At 39.2% G+C, this 20,840-nt stretch overlaps 1 protein-coding gene across 1 annotated transcript in view; it reads right to left on the reverse strand.

Moving 5' to 3' along the window:
• LOC139739602 (protein O-mannosyl-transferase TMTC1-like) overlaps positions 1–12,976 on the reverse strand; it is a 29,587-nt gene extending 16,611 nt beyond the window's left edge. Inside the window, exons 1-3 of the mRNA XM_071650202.1 lie at positions 12,784–12,976; positions 3,312–3,803; positions 291–468 (exon numbers count right to left, since the gene is read on the reverse strand). Of these exons, the coding sequence (XP_071506303.1) occupies positions 291–468; positions 3,312–3,754 (621 nt within the window). The 5' untranslated portion in view covers positions 3,755–3,803; positions 12,784–12,976. The remainder of the gene's footprint in view (positions 1–290; positions 469–3,311; positions 3,804–12,783) is intronic.
• Positions 12,977–20,840: the final 7,864 nt, after the last annotated feature.

The raw sequence follows: 20,840 nt of genomic DNA on the forward strand, positions 1-20,840 counted from the left end.
CATTACTATCAGATAGACGATCAGCTTTCAATTCCATTTTGTGCATTTTGATTCAATGTTAAGTAGTCTTCAAGAGAAGCATTTGATATGTAGTAGTGGTAGTAGTAGGTACATACCATGGAACCGCATACAATCACTACAACAATATCGGATACATGTGGACCATTAAAAACAGAAGACCGAGAAAGAAAACAAATGACTACAACAGCCCTTAACTTGCCTTTAATTAAAGCATGGCATGTTGATCGCAATTAAAAAAAAAGCACCAGATTTACTTGGAATTTGCTTACCGCTTCACAGTGTATAGGGTGGACAGCAAACAGCAAGGCGCTGATAAAAGCTGGTCCAATATCTTGAAAGATGACATGCTGACAAACGTACATAAAGAGCACAGAGACCAAGGAATGGAGGAGGATGTTGACAAGGTGATAAGAGAATGGCTGCAAACCACTGACCAGGTAGTTCAGTCTGCAAAAAATCAATTCACAAACACAAAATAATGGAGAACACATGAACTTGAATCTAAAATAATAAAATGTATTGTATCCAGATCAAAGTCTACAGGTATCCCCAGTAAATCTTGATACTTAATGCACACTATTAAAGTGCCTGAACTCTGGCTCACATGTGAGTTTCACACATTGATTACCAACTGAGGAATTAATTCCATTGACTGTGGTGAAAGCAATGATATATTTGAAGTTTTCTCCCTTTAATACCCCTGTCACACTAGAGACGGAATGAGCCAGAATGCCGTTGGAATGAAAATTCTTCCTGCATTCCTGCATATTCGAAGTGCATTCAAAAATTCTGACGACATTCTGAGTGCGTTCCAAACATTCGGGCCCATTCTTGTGGCCAGCCCGAATGTCTTAGGCATGCTTAAAACATTCGAGGAGCATTTGAAGTGGAGAAATATCGATTTTTATTCTAAGGGTATTCTAACTGGACTCTGATTGCATTCTAAATATTCCTACGGCATTCTAAATGTTCCAACGGCATTCTAATAGCATTTGAAACAATCTGATCTCATTTGAGGGAGAATCGGAACGGTGTTGCACCTCAAATTCTGCCAAAATATCTCAAATGCTCAAATGCTCATACAATTACCCCCAGTTAAATACTGGTGATTGAAAAGGTTAGAGTAAAGATAAGAGTTTGGGTTAGGGTTAGGATTAGGTTCAGTATTAGGAGTAGGGTTAGGGTCACAGGAAGGGTCTGGAGTAATTGCCTGGGGGGGGGGGGGGGGTAACTGGCCTAAACACTCTCTTTCAAGGAGGTCTTGCCGGAGGACAGCAATCTATAGCAAAATAATTATGGTCCAAGGATGATCGGGTTGAGACTGATGAAAATCACCATTTCATACGCTATCGGAGACCATTCCGGCAACATTCTTGACACACACTGGACATTCGTGTTGCATTCTAAGTACATTCCTGTTGCATTCTAAGTACATTCCAAGTGTATTCTAATTTTTCGGGCTGCATTCTGTTTGAATTCGTGAACATTCAAATTATATTTGGTAGCCATTCCGGGAACATTCTGAACGCATTCGAAATCAGTTCGTACTGCATGCGAGGCGCTTTCCGACCATCAGACTTCGGGCAGCAATCGAAACGCAATCGTGCGGCAATCGAAGTGCTTTCTAAAGATTCTGACCGCATTCTAACAGTATTCTGAATATTCCTACAGCGTTCCAAGTACATTCTAGCTGCATTCGAGAGCTGATTCATTCGGAATGTACAAGAATGATTCGAGAAGGGGTCGAAGTGCATTCCAAGTATTCGAACAGCATTCCCTGTCAAACTGTTAGAATTTGAATTTTTCTCCCGAATGTGGTCCGAATTTGGAAAATCTTTAATTCCGGCTGGTTCTGCTTGATTTGTTCTGATTCCGAATAAGTGTGACAGGGGTTTCAAAGCTGTGTCACCTGTACAATAGTTACAAATTTTGTGATGATTTTTGTCACTTCCATGTACTGTAAGTGTATATGAACTACTTGTTGAACATTCGAAAATGCCTGTGAAATGCATTATATTCAGGTGATTTCAATACATGGAAATAAATAGTTTGCAGTAAAATGTGTACACATTCAAGAAGAAAAAACTAAACATGAAACAGAATTTAAATCTGCAGAAAACCAAGCCTAATTGTATCTATAACAGTCTACCACCATCTGAATATCTTAAGAATGGCAAATTACTCAGGGTATTAAACAATAATGACCTTGAATTACAGCATGCTACTGTGTAAAAAAACAAAACTCATGCCTTCATATGAAATTTGTCAAGTATCTTTCCACAATGTCAACATAGATTTGTAATATTATTCAGTTACATGGATTGGAAAATTGGACATGTATTGGAAGCTTAATGCAGTCACAAGATTTATCTCATTTCAAGCAAGGTCCTCATGTCAAAATAGATATGAGAATTCATCATAATTTAACAAAATTACAACAAATTTAACTACAGTGGGGAAACATCTCCCTCTACCTTCCCATGTGACCACAACATAGTGCCTACAGTTTGGCCCTTCGTTTGCTGCACAATAGTTTATTGATTCTGGGATTGGACATTATGACTCTATCATCTACAACACGTGTAATACAAGTCAAGTATATGCCCACTGAATCCATTTCTACCATTTCAATCAAATTGTTTCGTTATACCACATTCTGAACTGGAAAAAAAAATCACGCGATCTCCATCACAAGTGTAGGTTCTGTGAGTAAACCTTTGGTGTTTGGCCTTTAGAAATCTCTGCCAGAATGTAATCAGCACATTTAACAAACTCTGCCCAAGAGATTGATTATGTTAATGAGTTCTGGGGAGCAGAGACGGATGGACAATTCCAATATATAATGAATCCTGCACTCTTTAGGGCGGAGGTACACATATTAAAACTAATTTAACAGAGGATACAGTGGAATAGAGCACCATATGCTCGTGGGATTATGAAGGTACCAATCAATAAGCTAGGGGATGGGCTGACACTTGGATATAGGCTGTGAGCAGGCCAATCTATCTTTTCAATTTAAGGGCAGAGAATCAAACCCGTCACACCCACATCTGCCCCCCCCCCCCCGCCACCTGCTCAATGATAAAATGCCATATAATCGAGGCAAGTGCTAGAAAATGACAGTACAGTACCTCTACCTGTGTTGTTTTGAATGCAATTTAAGCGTTTTGCAACTGTTAAAATCTTCCCTACGTGGCATCAACATGGACAGCTCATCCTAGCTAAAATTTATGATTCCACTTCCCAACACACATACACTTTACTAATGTACATGGTAAAGTAATTTTTACCTGAATGTGAGAGTACACAGTGGTCTGTATGACTTGTGACTTGTGTTGTCACTCATAGACTTGCCCCAGAAGTCATCCTGGAAAACTTTCCATAAAGCTGTCGAGGGCAAGACATCTTTGTTGTTCTTGATAGCGAAGACGTCATCATGCACAAAATCGGCATACAGCGTATTAGAGAACAGGACAAAACTGACCACAGCTATGATGATATAGAGATGGACATGTGATCTGATCAGGAGAGGTAGCGATGCGTTGGAGGAATGTGCAGAATGTTGGTCCTGCTTTACCGCCCTGCGTTCCCTAGCAACGGGCAGGGAGGGGTGGGTCTTGGACAGGCTGGAGGAGGATCCATAATGGACGTTGTTATTGTTGTTGTTGCTATGGTGACCGGATGATGGAGAATGCGATTTGCGGCCAGATGGAGGCCATCTGCGCATGGTCATGGTTCATGGAGCTACATGCTCTTTGTGTTCTTGTCTCATCAAGATGAACCTGGATGATAGAGAGAAGAGTAGAAACAAAGCAGATTATCAGCAGTCATGCATCATGCACACTTGTAATTAGCATCTATACAGACGTTGTTTGGCATGAGGTAGCTCTAATTAAGGCAAACCTCATCCATTTTTTGAAATGGTACACATATATCTAGTAAAATAACTTCATAGGAATAGAAGGACAAAGCAATCTGTCTAGGATATTGGTATTGATGTTAGGCCATACATTTGGTATAGAAGGGGAGGAGGGTGTTCCCCCTTGCACAGTAGGGAGCTTTGACAGTGTCAACTTTACATTTCAAGGTGCAATCTGGTGCATATTTTTGTCATCATTTCAATATGTAGGCAACCTACATGTATTTTTTTGTTATTTCAATTTTCTATTTCATTAGTTCAGTGGGAAAATTTGTTAAACATGAAAATTGGTGTGAAACAGTTAGAATTGGGTGAATTGCACTTTATGTACATGTATCTCACACTGACTGCATAAGAATTGACAGCCCTGTCTACAGTGCATATTCAGAAGGTGGTAGAGACCAAACAAGGTGTGGTGCTCTGTGGCCATGGAAAAGGATCATGAGTAAGCTTGAATAGACCACTCCCCCAATTACCCTGTTATACAGTTAGTTTGAACAGGACCTTCCATGACAATATTGTTTCCATTCTATTCAAGATTGTAATAATGTACAGGAATTTCAACTAGTAAATGTCTTGTGAATATATAATACCTTCCCTTCTGCATAAGGGCATTTTAGCAAACTTGATGTTTATATAGTCATCCACAACATATCAATGAAATTTTGTGTATGATAAGAGGGGATGCCATAGGATTACAGGTATAATCATGGCACTAGGCAGTTAAGTGTATTTACTTTACAGGATAGGAATGTAAACTATGCTAATAGCTATTTGGATTGTCACTTCAGCCTGAGTGTATTCACTTGAGGTGACATATTGGCCCTACACAGCCTACACACAGAGCTTTGAGTGTGCATGGACACTGATCATGTCCTAGTTCAGGAAATGTTTGTAATTGTAGTACTGCTACTTGAGGGCTTTCTTTTTGCAATATCGAATTGTGACAGATATATCACTCATGAATATAACTATCATAGCCATTTTCATGTCAAAATTCCTACTCACTGCACAAAAGGATAACATTAGTGCAGTCTTTTGCCTGGCTGATGATCTGAAATGATAAACCACTCAAGAAATCAATGCATTAAGAGCAGTAAGCCCTGGCCTCTGCATGCACCCAGCCACAAGTAATGTGCCCACATACATAATAAACATGTAGCTAGTAAATGTATTTTAAATAGTTACCCACTGTATGTGTGTGCTAACAGCCATTGCTTTACTATCAGTGATTCTGTAGACTCCTCTATTAGAAGACAGGACTCATATTTTTGTGCTGTAGGCATTGTACATCGTAAGTTCAATCAACTCTATGCACGTTACTGGTATTTGGGGAATTTTTTTTCCACCATGACAACGAAGATAGTGAAAAGATGTGATACATTTCTTCCTCTTTCTTTCAAACATACAGTTGTAAAAAAGCACACACATACACTGTACATATATTCACTGCATACCACTACCATTCTCATACAGAAGGGTCATATGATGCATGTAAACAAATCAATTGGTAATCTCTGGTATTTGACACGAGATTACACTCACATATATTACTAAAAGTAAAAAAAAATAAATAAATATCAGTTAGTGAACAACAGACTCGTACCACTCTTCCTCCCCCAAACGTTACAGTACACAATAGGACTGAATGAATCTGCCAGGCAAAGGAAATTCAAACATGAAGTGACCAAAATGTTATCATGGTTGCTCCCTGAATACATTTGGACCACTATGCAATGGCCTTCACGTGGGAGCTTTCAACAAAAGCAAACACAGAACATGAATACTGGTCATGTCTTGGTTGAATGCTTTCTTTCACTATGTAGAGGAAGAGGAGGAACACAAGAGAAAGGCAGACAGTGAATGAATCAATCTATGGTGGTGTTTCTGAATGATCTCTCCTGTCCTGTCTTACACCTTACATGTATTTCTGCCTGTCTATACAGCTACTCTCATTATGCTTCATGAAATAGTTTTCTGTTTTTTCTTTTTCTTGTGTAAAGCATTTCAAAGAGAATACTCCCCATAAGGCAGGCAGTTACTTGGTCTAAGAGTGAATCAGACAAGAAGTCCAAATGTTGGTAACCTCTAAATGAATGACACTGAAATGACAAAACACACAAACACAAAAACAAACACACACACACACAAACACAAATTATACACAATGTAAGAAGAGATAGTCACTATGTACACAAGTACACTATGATCATAAAATGCTACAAACCTGTGACTCATGGCAAACAGAATTTAGCAGATCATCGTCAGAGGTTGTAAACTGAATGAAACTGTATCACAGACACAAGGCAAACACCTTGCAGAATGAGAAGCTCACAGCGAGCTGCATACAATGTACCTGGGATGACATTGTCAATGTACAATAGAAAACTAGAATATTTTCTACATACGGTACATCCCCTACACCTCAATCTGACTTGTCATTTCATTTCCTCCTCCATCACATCCATGAACAGCACAGTAAATGCAACGAGCTACCCACATACAGAAATCAGAAGTGACCGCAGAGCCTTGAAAATAGCAGGTACAGGAATAAACATCATACGCTCTGTATGTAGGCCTACACAAATTACATTCATGATGTCAATATTTATCATTATGACAGCACCCAACTTGTAGATTTTATAATATTATTTTCTTTTTCAAAATACATAAGACTTGTATGATACATATATGTACATGTACTACTGGATATACCACACCCTGTTTTTATGATTCAATGCTTGAAAGATAAAGGAGAGAATTCCCAAAAATTAAGCAACCCGAAGACAGAAATGAAATGTCATAAAATAGTCCTTCAGGATACTTTTGAACAGCAAACTTTGCCAAATTCCTTTGTGCTTTCAAGTTTTAAATTACTTCCTCTTGCTTACCAGATTTTTCTCTTTCCCATTTCCTCTTTATTCCCTTTCTTTTGTTTGTTCTCTCCTGTGTAATCATCTCAGTGAATTCAGTGAATGACTTCCAAGCCATAGTAAGCAGCTTTACTGAAAACCAGTCTGTTTCAATGGATTTGACAAGAAAAACACAGGGTTCCTACATTTTTAAGTTGAACCACACTACTGACATAATATCACTGTACTATACAATGTATGATCGTAGGGAGATGTCAGGAAATGCTGTGAGTGTATTGGACATCATTGGTTGGCAGAAACACAAGAAACTTTAATATTACAGTAAACCTCGGATAAGTCGACGTCGAGTGAGTCGAAAATCACTTAACTCGAAGCAAAATAAAAAGTCCCGATTTTTCCCTATGTATTTTCTCTAAGAAATATTTGGATAAGCCGAAGTACGAGAGTCGAATTTCGGCTGTGTCGAAGTAAAACAGTCAGTCCCTTTTGTACAAAATACACGTAGTTTACATCACTTGAGCCGAAGAAGATTTGTCTGGCATTCTCATTACATTTAGAGGAGAACAAAATAATCGGCATGTCGCAGAACCCCGTCCCTGGCCTGCTGCAGGTAAGCATGCACACTCACCGTACCGCTCTGCACGCATGTCGAATACATACACATGTATGTATACACACAGCACATCGATCCATGTACTTTATCCATACACACAGCACATCCATACTTTATCCATGTCAAGCCAGAACTCCTTGGTCAACCAATCGCTGCTTTAATATTTAAGTGACAGGCCAAGTGGGTGGAGCTTGTTTGTGCGTGCCCGGCTGGCTGTATAGTTTTGTTCAATGGAGGTGGGATGGGCCTGGGAGAGTGTTTGTCTCAGGGTAGGTTGACAGAGATGGCTACCTATGTTGCACCATAGACATAGCACATGCACATTGCCACATTAGCGCAGACATTCTCAGCGAACTACGTTTAACTACTAGGTACTAGTATTGATACAAATTCCATGTTCAATTTAGAACAAAATAAGAACATTATCTTCAAGAACAGACAAATTTGAATGCAAACACACACAAGCACGCACACACACACACACACATGCATGCAAATGTCCTATACTACATGTACATAACTGTGAGTCGAAAAAACATATCGACTCTCGCGAGAGTCGAATTTCACTTAAGTCGAGGCATTTTTGTCAGTCCCGAGAGCTTCGACTCATGCGAGGTTTACTGTACATGAATTTATAACACTTGGTCTTATTGTCCCGAAATTTTCCCTGTTCTGTTTGGTTAACTACTGTAAACGTGTACATTTTTGAGGTCTGAAATTTTCATGCATTTCATACAACCAGGAACTAGCGTGAAAATAAAAGCATGTGAATGTTTTTGCTTGCCAAATGTTCCAGTATTTGATATCTTGATTCTACAGAATTAAAAACATACGAAACTTATCTTACCTGGCCGAGCATGGAAAATTAGTCATGCCAAAATATCCACTCTTACAGTAAAGAGTCTACTCTTAAGGCATCTTGACGACAAGTAGGGAGCCTACAGCTTCAAAGTAGTCATCACATCAGCAAGTTTTGGTCGTATTTTCATTTTGAACAAATCTTAGGTTATCAATTGGAGGTATACTGGTACACTACCGTAGAGTCAGAGCATTTTATGGTTTGGATACTGCTTGCAGGCGATCATCGATCTGATATTTACATGAAGTCATAGTAGTTACATAATTACATATAGTCAGTATAACATGCAAATGAAAAGTCTAACATTATATACATGTATCTAATCCCTTGTACTAGATTTCTTTTCTCTCTCTTTCTTTCTGTCAAACAAGGGAACACTACAGAAAATTTGACATTTATGTTTAAAAGCCTGGATCTTTTTTTTTTTTTTTTTTTTGCTTGTTGTGGAAACCCTCCTCCTCATAAAGGACACTAGCTTGAAGTTCTGAAAATGAAAACACTGTTAGACATGCATAGTTAGTCAAAATACATCAAATCCTATGGTGGAAAACAGTAATAGATTAGAATGTAAGTATGTCACTCTAAAAGAAATATTGCTCAACCAATATGAACCACTATTTAGTCTATTCGTAGAGAGCAGGTAAACAACACCTGGTATAATCTATCACATCAGTATAGCAGGGTTCTCACTTCTTTACGGTACAGTGTAGCCCCATGGTTTCAAGTTCACTGCCTCCAGGTACCAACCCACTATAAGTCAGAGCAACAACAAAAGCTGCCAACAAGTTAGACACCCCATGACTGACTACGAGCCCCTTCCCCCTCCCAACTATAGGAATTTGGCTCCAAGTGTTTGCATACAGTCATCACCTTTCCATTATATTGTACCCTGTGGATTGCCGGAGGACTAAAATGGAATGAATAGGTCTTAGAAAGCACGTTCTGGGACAATGGATAACTGCTCTAAATGACAAGTATTTAGCTCAGCGGGCAGCCATTCACTGCCTACTAGGATCGGCAAGAAAGGGTAACCATTCAAACAGCCTTTCCACCATTATAAGAGTTAGACTGTCAGCACACTGGCATGTTAACATCACTATGTGGGAAGTGGGACTACCAAAAATGTCTTGTCAAAAGAGTCCTTTTGCTGTTCATCCATTCCATGATTGTGCATTGGTGGCCCTTCTTTCATGTGATCATCATCAAAGCCCCAAATTTTCAAAAATATTTTGTCAGTTGAAAACCAGAGGATTGACAGGGTCTGAGAAGAGAATGTACCACTTCACTGCCCTTTCAGTTTTACAAAGTTTGTCTTGTTTTCATATTTCTTTTTTTTTTGGGGGGGGGGGGAGGGGGAGGTGTTCACTATTTTTGTTTTGTGTGTGAGCACCCTGTTTGTGTTATTGCTGTTGTTTTGATATTTTTTCCTCATAAATAACCTTAATTTGCTCTAACACTTCACAATGCTGAAAGTGTAAACTTCCCCATGGCAAATATCTGACATATTAAAGGACAAGTTCACCTTCATAAACATAAGGATTGAGAGAATGTAGCAATATTAGTAGAACACATCAGTGAAAGTTTGAGGAAAATCAGACAATCCGTTCAAAAGTTATGAATTTTTGAAGTTTTTGTGCAGTAACCGCTGGATGAGAAGACTACTGCAGTGTATGAATAACTTAGATGTCACATGCGTACAACAATATAAGGGAAATATAAAGAGAATTTCACAAAATTCCATCTTTTGAAAAAAATACACATTCCCCTGACTCGTTACCGACAAATGTTATGGGTAATATTATTCCCCCTGCCTTTAGAAAGAGGCAAGTCAAGAGCTCCTTTATTATGCGAGAAAAGTTAAAATATGTTGAATTTTCTTTTACATTTTCTTTATACTGTTGTACGCATATGACTCACAAGCTGTAGTAGTCTCCTCATCCAGCGGTTCCAACACAAAAATTTAAAAAATTCATAACTTTTGCATCGATTGTCCAATTTTCGTGAAACTTTCACTGATGTGTTCTACTATTATTGTTGCATTCTCTCAATCCTTATGTTTATGAAGGTGAACTTGTCCTTTAAACAGAATGACACAACTGAAAGACAAATCTAGAGAAGAGTATTCACTTGTCTCTATCTTGTCAAAATCTGTAAAAGATAGTGAGTAGAAATCGAGGAAATATTGATACTTCCGATGCATCTTGAGGCATGTGACTTCATGTTGTCTCTATTTTGTCTTGCGAGGTTGATGTAGGGCGATTGTACCTCACTCAAACTAGAGGATCGTCATATAAATCCATACATACTCAACACAGAAGATATCACACTTACATAATCTATAGTATAATGACCACTTTGACTTAAATTACACGTGATGATCTAAAAATAGTCCATATACCATAAACTCACTTTATCACACACAAAGATATTATGAAATGTTGATGTAATCTCCCTAGCTGTAAACTCTATATTTTGAGAAAAAAGAATGCATAGATGCTATATACACTACCCTCTAATGCTGCTTTGAACGACTGAGATGAGCACCATTGCAACGTGAATTATAGATTATTGACATGTTGGGGCTAATAATCAACCATGGTAAAGCCTGACAACAAAGAAAGTCCCCAGCTGAAGCGACAAATATTGATTTCCTCCAAAGTACAACAGAGGGCTCCTATGCAAGATCAAAGAGCTTTGGTAACAGATCAATGGTTAAAGGAACCCTATGGGCGTAAAGTGATGGCAAGAAGAGCAGTATGAATGAAATTCACTGTACATTTCTGGTATACTGACAATATGAAAGCTTTACTAATGACTAACCTAAAGGCTCTGCATGTTTCTATCTAAAAAATGTAGGCCTACATGATACACTGTACGCGTCCAGAAGGAATACACTGTACATCATTTCTTTCTTATTCAACAAACCAGGCAGATAGAGAACTACATAAATCCTTACATATCGTACCATCGTACCATAACGAACCATTTATCGTAATTATACACTGTATCTATTTTTTTTTTTTTGGTATGTTTGTACTTGTATTTTGGTATTTTGGTATTATTCTGGTATAGATATTAATTTTTCCGGTAAACTGTGCGCTTAGAAACATCGGTATTAAGCGCCTTATAAATGTATTGTATTATTATTATTATTACATGTAAACACTTTTCAAAATATTTGGATGCATTAGATCATGGTGAGATATTGAACACTATCGAAATTAATGGTATGTAATCATATCCAAACATATCCCTACAAGGTGGAGTATATTGCGAGATTATATACTAATATTAAGATAAGGCTCTTTGACAAATGAAGAGTAGGATATAGGCCAGATTTGTTTCCAATAAGGAAGGCCTACTGAAACAGAGAGCTACACCTACATCTTATCTATCAAGTATATATATACAATAAATACAGAGAAATATAAAAAAGATTTTTTTTTTCCCCCTTCAAAATCAAGTACCGTTAGTCACTGGACCCTAGGATGTATAACTGAGCTGAGCAGTAAAATTTGAAATGAAATATATAATCTATTAATATTATAAAACTTGCTAAAACATCATTGGCAAATTGACAACTGATGACTTTACTTTTAGCATTTCATGGTCAATATGACAGAAAAAGAGAAACAAATTGTCAGAATATATTTCTCACATCAAGAGAAAGACAGCCAAATTGAAAGAGATGGGTAAGAGGAGAAAATATTCAATTTGACTTAATAATAACCTCTACAGGTAGAAACCATAATTTTTAAACTGGTTGAAGAAGAAAATGGGCATAAAAATATATTGAACAACTGTTTCCATTCACGGTATGCATGCTATAGTTTGGGCAATGATTGTGAGGGATAAGTATTCCACTCGAGCAGTATTTGACATGTTCAGCACAGACAATTGGTAAACAAAGGAAGCCCCACCTTCATCCAACCATGGAGCTATGAAGCTCCATGATCCAGCTTATAAAAAATTCAAGCATAAAAATCTCCACATCGTCAAAGCTTGCAAGCTATCTCACAAAGGCCTACATGATGATCTATAACCTCATGAATAGCATAGACCTTCTATACTAAGTGACTCCGAGTTCGATCAGTGAATGAAATATTAACACATTTGTTGACATCGATCTATCTTAAGCACGCCAAGGGATTATGACAGTATACCACCTGATAGACAGCAAAGACCACACGTTACGGACACGGCCAAATAATCACAGACTACCGCCACCGCCTGAATTCCCACTGCCATGCAATACATATAGTGTTGCGATGAAACCATGGAGCTATTTTCCATGATCAAATCCGATACACATTGCACTTGGAAAGGTGGCGCAGTCACAAAGCGACACTCTTTCATCATTTTCATTTGGTCGTTACCGTCAATGATTTAATTTTTTACAAGAATGTTATACGACACATGGATGATACGGCACATGTCATGAGCACTTACTAACACTTTCCCCGAAGGAAGTTCATAACCTGAACGAAATAGTACTCACCCCAGGGGCAACCGTTGTCTATTATTCAAGTGAAATGAACTGTCAATTTGTCTTGGGTAGGGTCACTCCTCTGATCTCTCACAGCACAGCTCTCCCTCGGTCCCTCCCCTCTCCTCTTCTCCACTCGTCGCCGAACGCGAACGTACGTACCGAGGATCAGAGCTGATGCAGAGGGAAGAAATCCGCAGCAGTGATACCTGATAATGCAAAATGTCAAAAATGTGCACTAAATACAATCCTACGATGACGGCAGATTATATTTTTTCGAGTCTTACAGGAGCAGTTGAGACAGCAGACCAGCCAGAGGAATGTTGGTCACGCATTCACGCCATGAATTTACGTGAATTCGGTAGATGAAGAAGGCATCCCTTCTTCCGGTTTGCGGACGTTGCGCAAAGCGAATGAAGCTTCGTCTGTCAACCAAACGATTCAACAATCGCGTCGCATCTCTAGCTCCGAATCGTAATTACGCGCGCGCGCGCAGCGATCGCGACCTTCGCTCGTGCTTTCACGTGCAGCCATACTGAACCAAAGCAGCAAGCTTCGTAACGAATGCTGCCAATGCTGCAGAACCTACCACTTTCACCGGTGGACTGGTGTCAAAGCAAGGAGCTATTACACACAGAAATAGAACAGTACTGTATACGAATATAGGCCTACTTTGCCTTGGGAGTTTCTGGTTAAGACTATGGGCAGAGGTGACTCCAAAAGAACTATTCACTGAGGGGCGCAGCCCCGAAGTGAATAGTTCTTTTGGAGTCAACCAGAAATTCGAAATTAGGCAAAGTATAATGTTTTATATTTTGGATCAAAATTCTAAACAAAAGAAGGGGAAATGGGGAAATCAAATATAATAGCTATAAAAAAACCTCAAATGTATATCATTTACTTATTATTTATCTAGCGATCCACGTCCCACAATCTTTGCTTTTTAGTGGATCACTATTTTCCATAATCGAATCTATTTTCCGCACGCCCACGAAGTACATATGTATTGTTCCTCCTAATTATTGTATATATATATATATATATATGAATATATGTTGTTATATAATTTATCTCGGATACTACATGAATCTTTTCAAATGTTTGAACAATATTATTTCATGACATGTATACTTTGTATTATGTTTTGATTCTCGTTGATTGGAAATAAAACTATGATTGAATTGAAAAAAAAAAGTGAGGCGAAAAGTCGTGTGATGGATGCGGAGTTGTGAAGGGACCCAACGCACGATGTCACGATGCTTTGTGACGTCACAATTGTTTTGTAAGAAACTGTTACATTTCACAGAGTTACGGTACAAAGCAGTGCGCAAGTGCCGAAGTTGCTTTGTGGCGTCACAATTGTTTTGTTAGAAATTGTTACATTTCACAGAGAGACGGTACGGCGTATAGCGCGCGATGTCAGAATTGCTTTGTGATGTCACAATTGTTTTGTTAAAAATTGATACATTTCATAGAGGGACGGTACAAAGCTGCGCACAATTTCAGAATTGCTTTGTGACGTCATTTTGCAACCAGCATGAATAGTACATGGTATTTTATGGAGTGTCAGACATGGCAACTTTCTGACATAGGTGAGAATACCTATAATCACGTGAAGTTATTTCAACCAATCTTTGCAGGACAATTTTTTTAATCTAAGATATAATATGTTCTATTTCTGTTGAAAAAGCCTACCCCCCCCCCCCCCCCCTGTCAGAGCAAGAATGTTGGTCAGAGCAAGGAAGTACTAGGCGCTCCTTGGTCAGAAATGAATGAATGAATGACCATCCAGTTAACAGGCAAAACCTACTGGGTGCCAAAGTCAGTTTGGGTTTTCCGCCTGATGGGCTGTTGTTATGTTCGTGTTGCTCTTGTAGTTTTTTGACGGCTTTAACTTATTTCGAAGGTGCTGAATCCGAATCTGCACGGATGCTGCAACTCTTAGGTAGGTATTGTCTTTCTTTCTCACCATTACTATCAATTTTCAATTCAATTCAAATTCAAATGCATCTTGCATCCTTGAAGGTTTTCGCATATTCAAGATGCCGCCACTTATGCTATCCATAAAATAATTGGTGAAAAACTGAAAAATTGAATTTCGAGGGGGGCATAAATCTGAATCTGGAAGAGCTACGCCATCTTATTGTACCCTTGAGGGTTTTTAGATGTTCAAGATGGCACCAAAATCCTATCTGTGCATTTTCCTATGATGATGAATCGCCAAGAAAATGATGGTTTTAATCTGGTTCCAGGGTGCTGAATCCGAATCTTTATGATGCAACTCTTGCATCAGACCTAGAGATATTCAAAGTAAACATGGCCGCCAAAATCCTAAATTTCCTATTAATTACTTATCGGTGTAACGTGAAATTGTGCTCTCGGGAGATTAAAGAAGCATGCTTTGTGTTCACCAGGAGTCCATTCTGCAGAGCCAACTGTGATGGTAAAACATCCTTTCCCATCGTGCATTTTGCTATCAATACACAAAAAAAAAACAACAATCAACATAATCAGAAGTCATAATTTCAGTTTGAGTTCCAAAGTCGAATTTCTATTCATGATTGCCGCCAAAAACTCAAATTTCCTAATTTCTATAAATAGTGAAAAATTGTCAAAAAATGAAATTTCCATAATTTTCATAATGGTGAATACCAATATTACAAAATCAACATAATCAGCAGAACATAAGATTAAATTCTGCGTTCCAAAGTCAGATTTTGATTCAAGATGGCCGCCAAAATGAATGATAAAAACTTGAATTTCCATAATTTCTTTTTTTGCAATGGCTCTACTCTATCTTAAATTTGCAACTCTTGCATCCTCGAGGAATTCGAAATATTCAAGATTGCTCTCAAAATGGTAACCCAAATCTGATTTTTCTAATATTGCCTTGTGTCAAAATTATATATATATATCTCTTGGAAAAACGAACAAGCGAAATTGATTCAACTTTTGCATCGTTGAGGGTCCTTGAGGCAATCCTGCTGCCTTATGAATGGTAAAAATTGATTCAGGAAGTTGAAACCAGGGTGAAACCCCCAAAAGTAATTTTTTGTTTGTTTCTTTGCTTGTTTGTTTGTTTGTTTGTTTGTTTCATTTTCCATCTGAGAAGATGACTGCATTGTCTACAGTCAGCTGCACTCAGCTGATCTTCCATGGGGTCCAGTTGGATGTGAGGCAGGACCACTTCATAGGGATCACCGCGTTGTTCACACTGCTCCTTGCCATGAATGTAATTAAACGGGATCTTTTACCGCATCAGTTGCGACTCTTTCTCCCCCCCCTCTCTCTCTCTCTCTCCCTCTCTCTCTCTCTCTCTCTCTCTCTCTCTCTCTTTCCACCTCCCTGCTCTCACACACACCCATTTTATGTCCTATACCCGAGGGAGGGGACGGTAGCTAACCTCAGTGAATTGAACCGGTGTCCTTTGGATCTGGAGGCAGACGCGCTATACCGACTGAGCCATCTCACCGCCCTATGTAATGGTATGTTTTGGTTATCTACACAAAATACAAATGCAGCTTGGTTGTACAGGATAGAGAGATGATAGGGCATAATAGAAATTTACATTGTTCTGGCAAGGCACTCATTGGGACCCTTTGGAATAACTCGACATCTCTTGGACCCTGAATAGGTCCAGCCAGATAAGATGGGGATGGACCAGTCATTTTCCTAATAACATGACTTAAAGCACATTTGGGAAACAACATGGTTTTCAAATTACAGTTTGTCCTAATGTATTCCTTTTGAAGTGTGAGAAGATAATATGCTTTCCATTTAATTTTTCATCCAGTCTAATATCTATATTCACAGAACATAAAACATTGCATTGGTTCCTTCTAATTATTGAAACTTGCAAATATGGCAGTATGGGTGTTATAATTATGTATGAAATGTGAACACTTGAAGTAACTGTTTTGATTGACCCCATTCCTCACAACCTGCATGTGTTCTGTCATCTTCTAGATTAGAAAAGAGTGAAAAAGTCAGAGATTTTCCTGACTCTCGTCTCTTTTTTATTTGCAATGTTTATACCAACTAGAAGATTAATTCACCGATAAGAGAAGTATCTTGTTGGTTTTGCTTACTCTTGTAAAAAAAAAACAACTAACATCTATCTAAGGCTGATGATAAATATTTCGAGGGCAAAAAAAAAAATGTTGCTTCTTGTAATTACGAAATGAGACAAAATTTCTCTTCTTTAAGATTATAATTTGCATTATAATACAAGGGTATACACATTTTAGAAATTAGGTGCATTTCGAATCCATGACAGAGCGTCTTTTTTGATTTTCCTCTTATCTCAAGGAACAGTAGATTAATGCCAATATATTTGTATGCAATTGATCATACGTTTGTCCGGCTCTCAGCAACTCTTCTTGCAGGCTCAAAATCATTCATGTCCATCGACGAAAGAGGGCGGGCGACTCACGGCACTGAACCGGCCCAGTTGAGTGCCGTATGTAAAAGTAGTTTCGACCTAAAAGTCCATAGCATGGGATTCGTTCTATGTTTCTCGCCCTCCCTCCCCCCCCCCCCCCCTTCTCTCTCCCTTTCTCTCTCCATCTCTTTCTCTTTCTATCTTTTTCTATATGTGTAATTACGCCAGATAGTTGGGGGCCTAAGGGCTCAAAATGGGTCGTTTGGTTCAGATTCTTCCAAAAGCACCAAATTTGGCTCATAGGTCCCTTGTGCCATACTCTTTCGATTTTTGATGGGCGCCAAGACTAAAAACCCTTGGGGCCGCCATATTGGTGAAATCCAATATGGCCGCCATCCGGGTTAAAGGTCAACTGCAGATACAAATTGAAAAGGTTGATTAATGTTATGAATCCCATGTGGAAAATTTTACGGGGTTAGAGAATGTGATTCTAAATAGCATTTCTGCAATTCAAGGTCACTATCACCTCTCAAGGTCACTTTCAAGGTCAAATAAGGGTCAAATCAGGCATTTTGTGCATTTTTCGAAATGGCGTCTGTGAGCATTCAACTGCAATTCACTGGTACCCCTATTTTGTCCCATTTGTCATCTTTTCCATACTCCTTCCATGGTCAATTAGGGCCAAGAGCGGTTCCACCCCCCTACATATCAATAATGATTATGACAAATAAATGAAAAAATATATTAAAGATATATATATAAATATATATATATATATATATATATATATATATGTATATTGAAATCTTTGAGCACAGAAAACGGGCTTCCATCGGTTTCGTTTTCTTTTCTCTGTTTCTTTGCTCAAAGTTTCACTATTCATCAATTGCTTCTGGTCAGTTTTTCCTTTCTTTGTTTCATATATATATACATATAGTAAATGCTTAAATACGGTCGCCATCCTATTCCAAGGTGCCGAATCAGGGTGCAATGGCAAAGAGGGTAATAAACACGCCTAATCTTATTTTGTCTTCGTTTTTCCTTCTGACGAGAAAGCTGGATGGCCCGTATCCAACTATCTGCTGGTCAGTTGTATGTACTATGGGGTGGACCACTTAACCGGTTTATGCACCTTGAGTTTTCCGATAACGGAATGCCGATTCGGGATTCTTTCACACAAGGGACTGCCACTTTTTATATCCAAGTAATGAGGTGCAAAGAGCTGTGCCTCTACTAGAGGGGACGGTATGACAACACACACCATTGCTCAGCTAGACTTGAGATAAGTGGGATTCGAACCCGCGCCGGAACACAAGTCTTTAGACCGCGAGCCATACGCTACCGACTGAGCCACCTTTCATGGTCAGTTATATAACTTTCCAGCTGGCAAGCGATATGATTCTCCTCCTGCTGAAATTGGTGTATGCCTGCTCTCCCGTGACAAGACAGCGTCTGCTTCTTCAGTGAAGGAAGCAATGGCCGAAGCTTCCAGAGAATCGAGCTCCTCAATCCAGGTCAGACCAGTGTTCTAGGTGCAGTTTATTAAATTCGATCATTAAAGTCCTTTAATGGCAGTATCTTATCAGAGCGGGTGAAGACAATTTTAATCTTTCTTTTTTTATTCTCCTTTTATCAAACGAAACCGTTTCTTTACTGAAAGCGCAAATGACTAGGGAAACTGAACACCTATTGATGTTGTATGGGATACTGATCCTGAAGAAAATAATCTTAACATTTTTGCGCAGCAACGCTGTGCAGTCCTCTGACAAGAGATGGTGATGGCACCACTCAAATCTCAAATTATGATTGGAAGAGCGTAGCGGCTTCCTGAAAATTAAGATTGAAAAATAAAGAACTGCCCTCGTTTATCAGCGCACAGATATCCAAGAATAAATGGGACGGACAACTCATCCTGAGCACCTGATTCGAGACGGAAATATCCAACAGGTATTGTGATCTCACAACCCCTCAGCCCCTCAACAACTTAGATGCGATCTAATACGCAAAGATATCCTTACAAAGGATGACATCATGTTTTCTGAAAGCATTTTCTGAAAACAGTATACAATTGCACGGATGAGCATAACATCATATTTTCGGTACGGTTCCTTTTTTTTTTAATCCCTTTGATCTGAGGGAGTTACGGGTGGGTCGTGGTATTGAAAAGATAAAGGACTTTTCCGTTTTTTCTTGTACAGCAAACCTCTCTTCCAGAGCCCAACATCAGGCACTGACAAGGTGCGACATTACTTCAGACTTGCTTTGATGTGGCATGCAAAATGCCTAAGTAGTATGGGTCAGCACACCAGAGCTCACTGACACATTAACTACTTAAATAATCGTGTTCATGTCCAGCAAGGACTGATGAGCAACAAGGTTTATGGGGCGGCCAGCGTCAACGAGGGTAGGCATCATCTCGCCATAACGTGGGAGCAGATCATCAGAAACCACCTTATCTGCTCAAGCGGCGCTGTATCAACATTTCGAAGATGAGTGCTGCTGCAAGTGAGTTTCTACTGGAATCATGACAGCATAGGTCATGATGTGATCCCTGACTTCAGGGAGTGGAGTTGGAGGAAAGATGGCATAGGTACATGGCAATTACTAGTGCTATCGCAACCACTCTCCGCAATGCTTCAGTACCAAATTTCATTCTTCTGCACCACAGCTGTTTCAAGGCATGCATTGGGAGGTGGAAAACATGGAAATGGGAAAAAATAATGAAATGAATGAATGAATGAATGAATGAATGAATGAAGGTGAAAATGCACAATGTAGAGCACGTGTCAGACGAGCCATGGTCAGTAGTTTGATATTGCTGCAAACTTAAAGGGGGAGGGGATTGAGGGCCTATCTGACGGGAGGAGACATTGTCGCAATGCCAGCGTCTCGCAGAAATTATTTTCACTGTCACAACTAACGCGATTTTCAGGGCGACGTCCAAGACGGACGTCTTCAAACAAAGGGACAACTTATTTGCTTGGAAGTCACGGGGATGTTGGCACGGCTTTTGCAGTCGCAGGGACTTATCAGACACGTTTTTTCTCAGCGACTTCTCCCTTTCGTCGCCATTCTGTTATTACGGTCTCCACAAGATGCGGGGATATCTCGAAGATGTTGCAGACAAATTTAGTCCCCACGACATGGCCACAGTGATGGAGACCTCGCAGAGACGTCTCGGAGACAAGCTGGAAGACGGAAATAGTCTCTTCAAAAATCGAAAATGTTCGATTCTCCTGCGAATCCTGGAGATTGGGCTCGTCTCCAGGAGACGTGCGTCGTAGAGATGTTGCGGAGAGTAGAGTTGCAACCTATAGTCGTCAGACCAACGAGATACCAACTTATAAAGTCTTGTGATATCATACCAATTTGCGTCCAAGCACTTTGGATAGAATCTTAGCAGACCCTATCGAAGGTGTCATGAAAGTTGTACTATAGCATATCTAATCTGTACTCTGTTAATGGTGTCACTGTGGCACCTGTGAAATATGCTTGTTCCCTACATGGCGTCACCAGGACCGTCATGTTCTCTGGACGGCATATTTAGCTGTGAAGGCACATAAAATTTCCTATAAGGGCTTTAGAATCGAACTTTCTTACACAAGTTCGAAAATAGCAAATTGATGCCAACCTGATGTACTAAAAACTCTCTTAAACATGACAGTTTTTTCTTTTTTCATCCAGATTA

Source organism: Diadema antillarum, unplaced genomic scaffold (genome assembly GCF_040938485.1).
Source record: "Diadema antillarum isolate AM-2024a unplaced genomic scaffold, OU_Dant_1.0 seq00000809_RagTag, whole genome shotgun sequence".
Classification (NCBI taxonomy): domain Eukaryota; kingdom Metazoa; phylum Echinodermata; class Echinoidea; order Diadematoida; family Diadematidae; genus Diadema; species Diadema antillarum.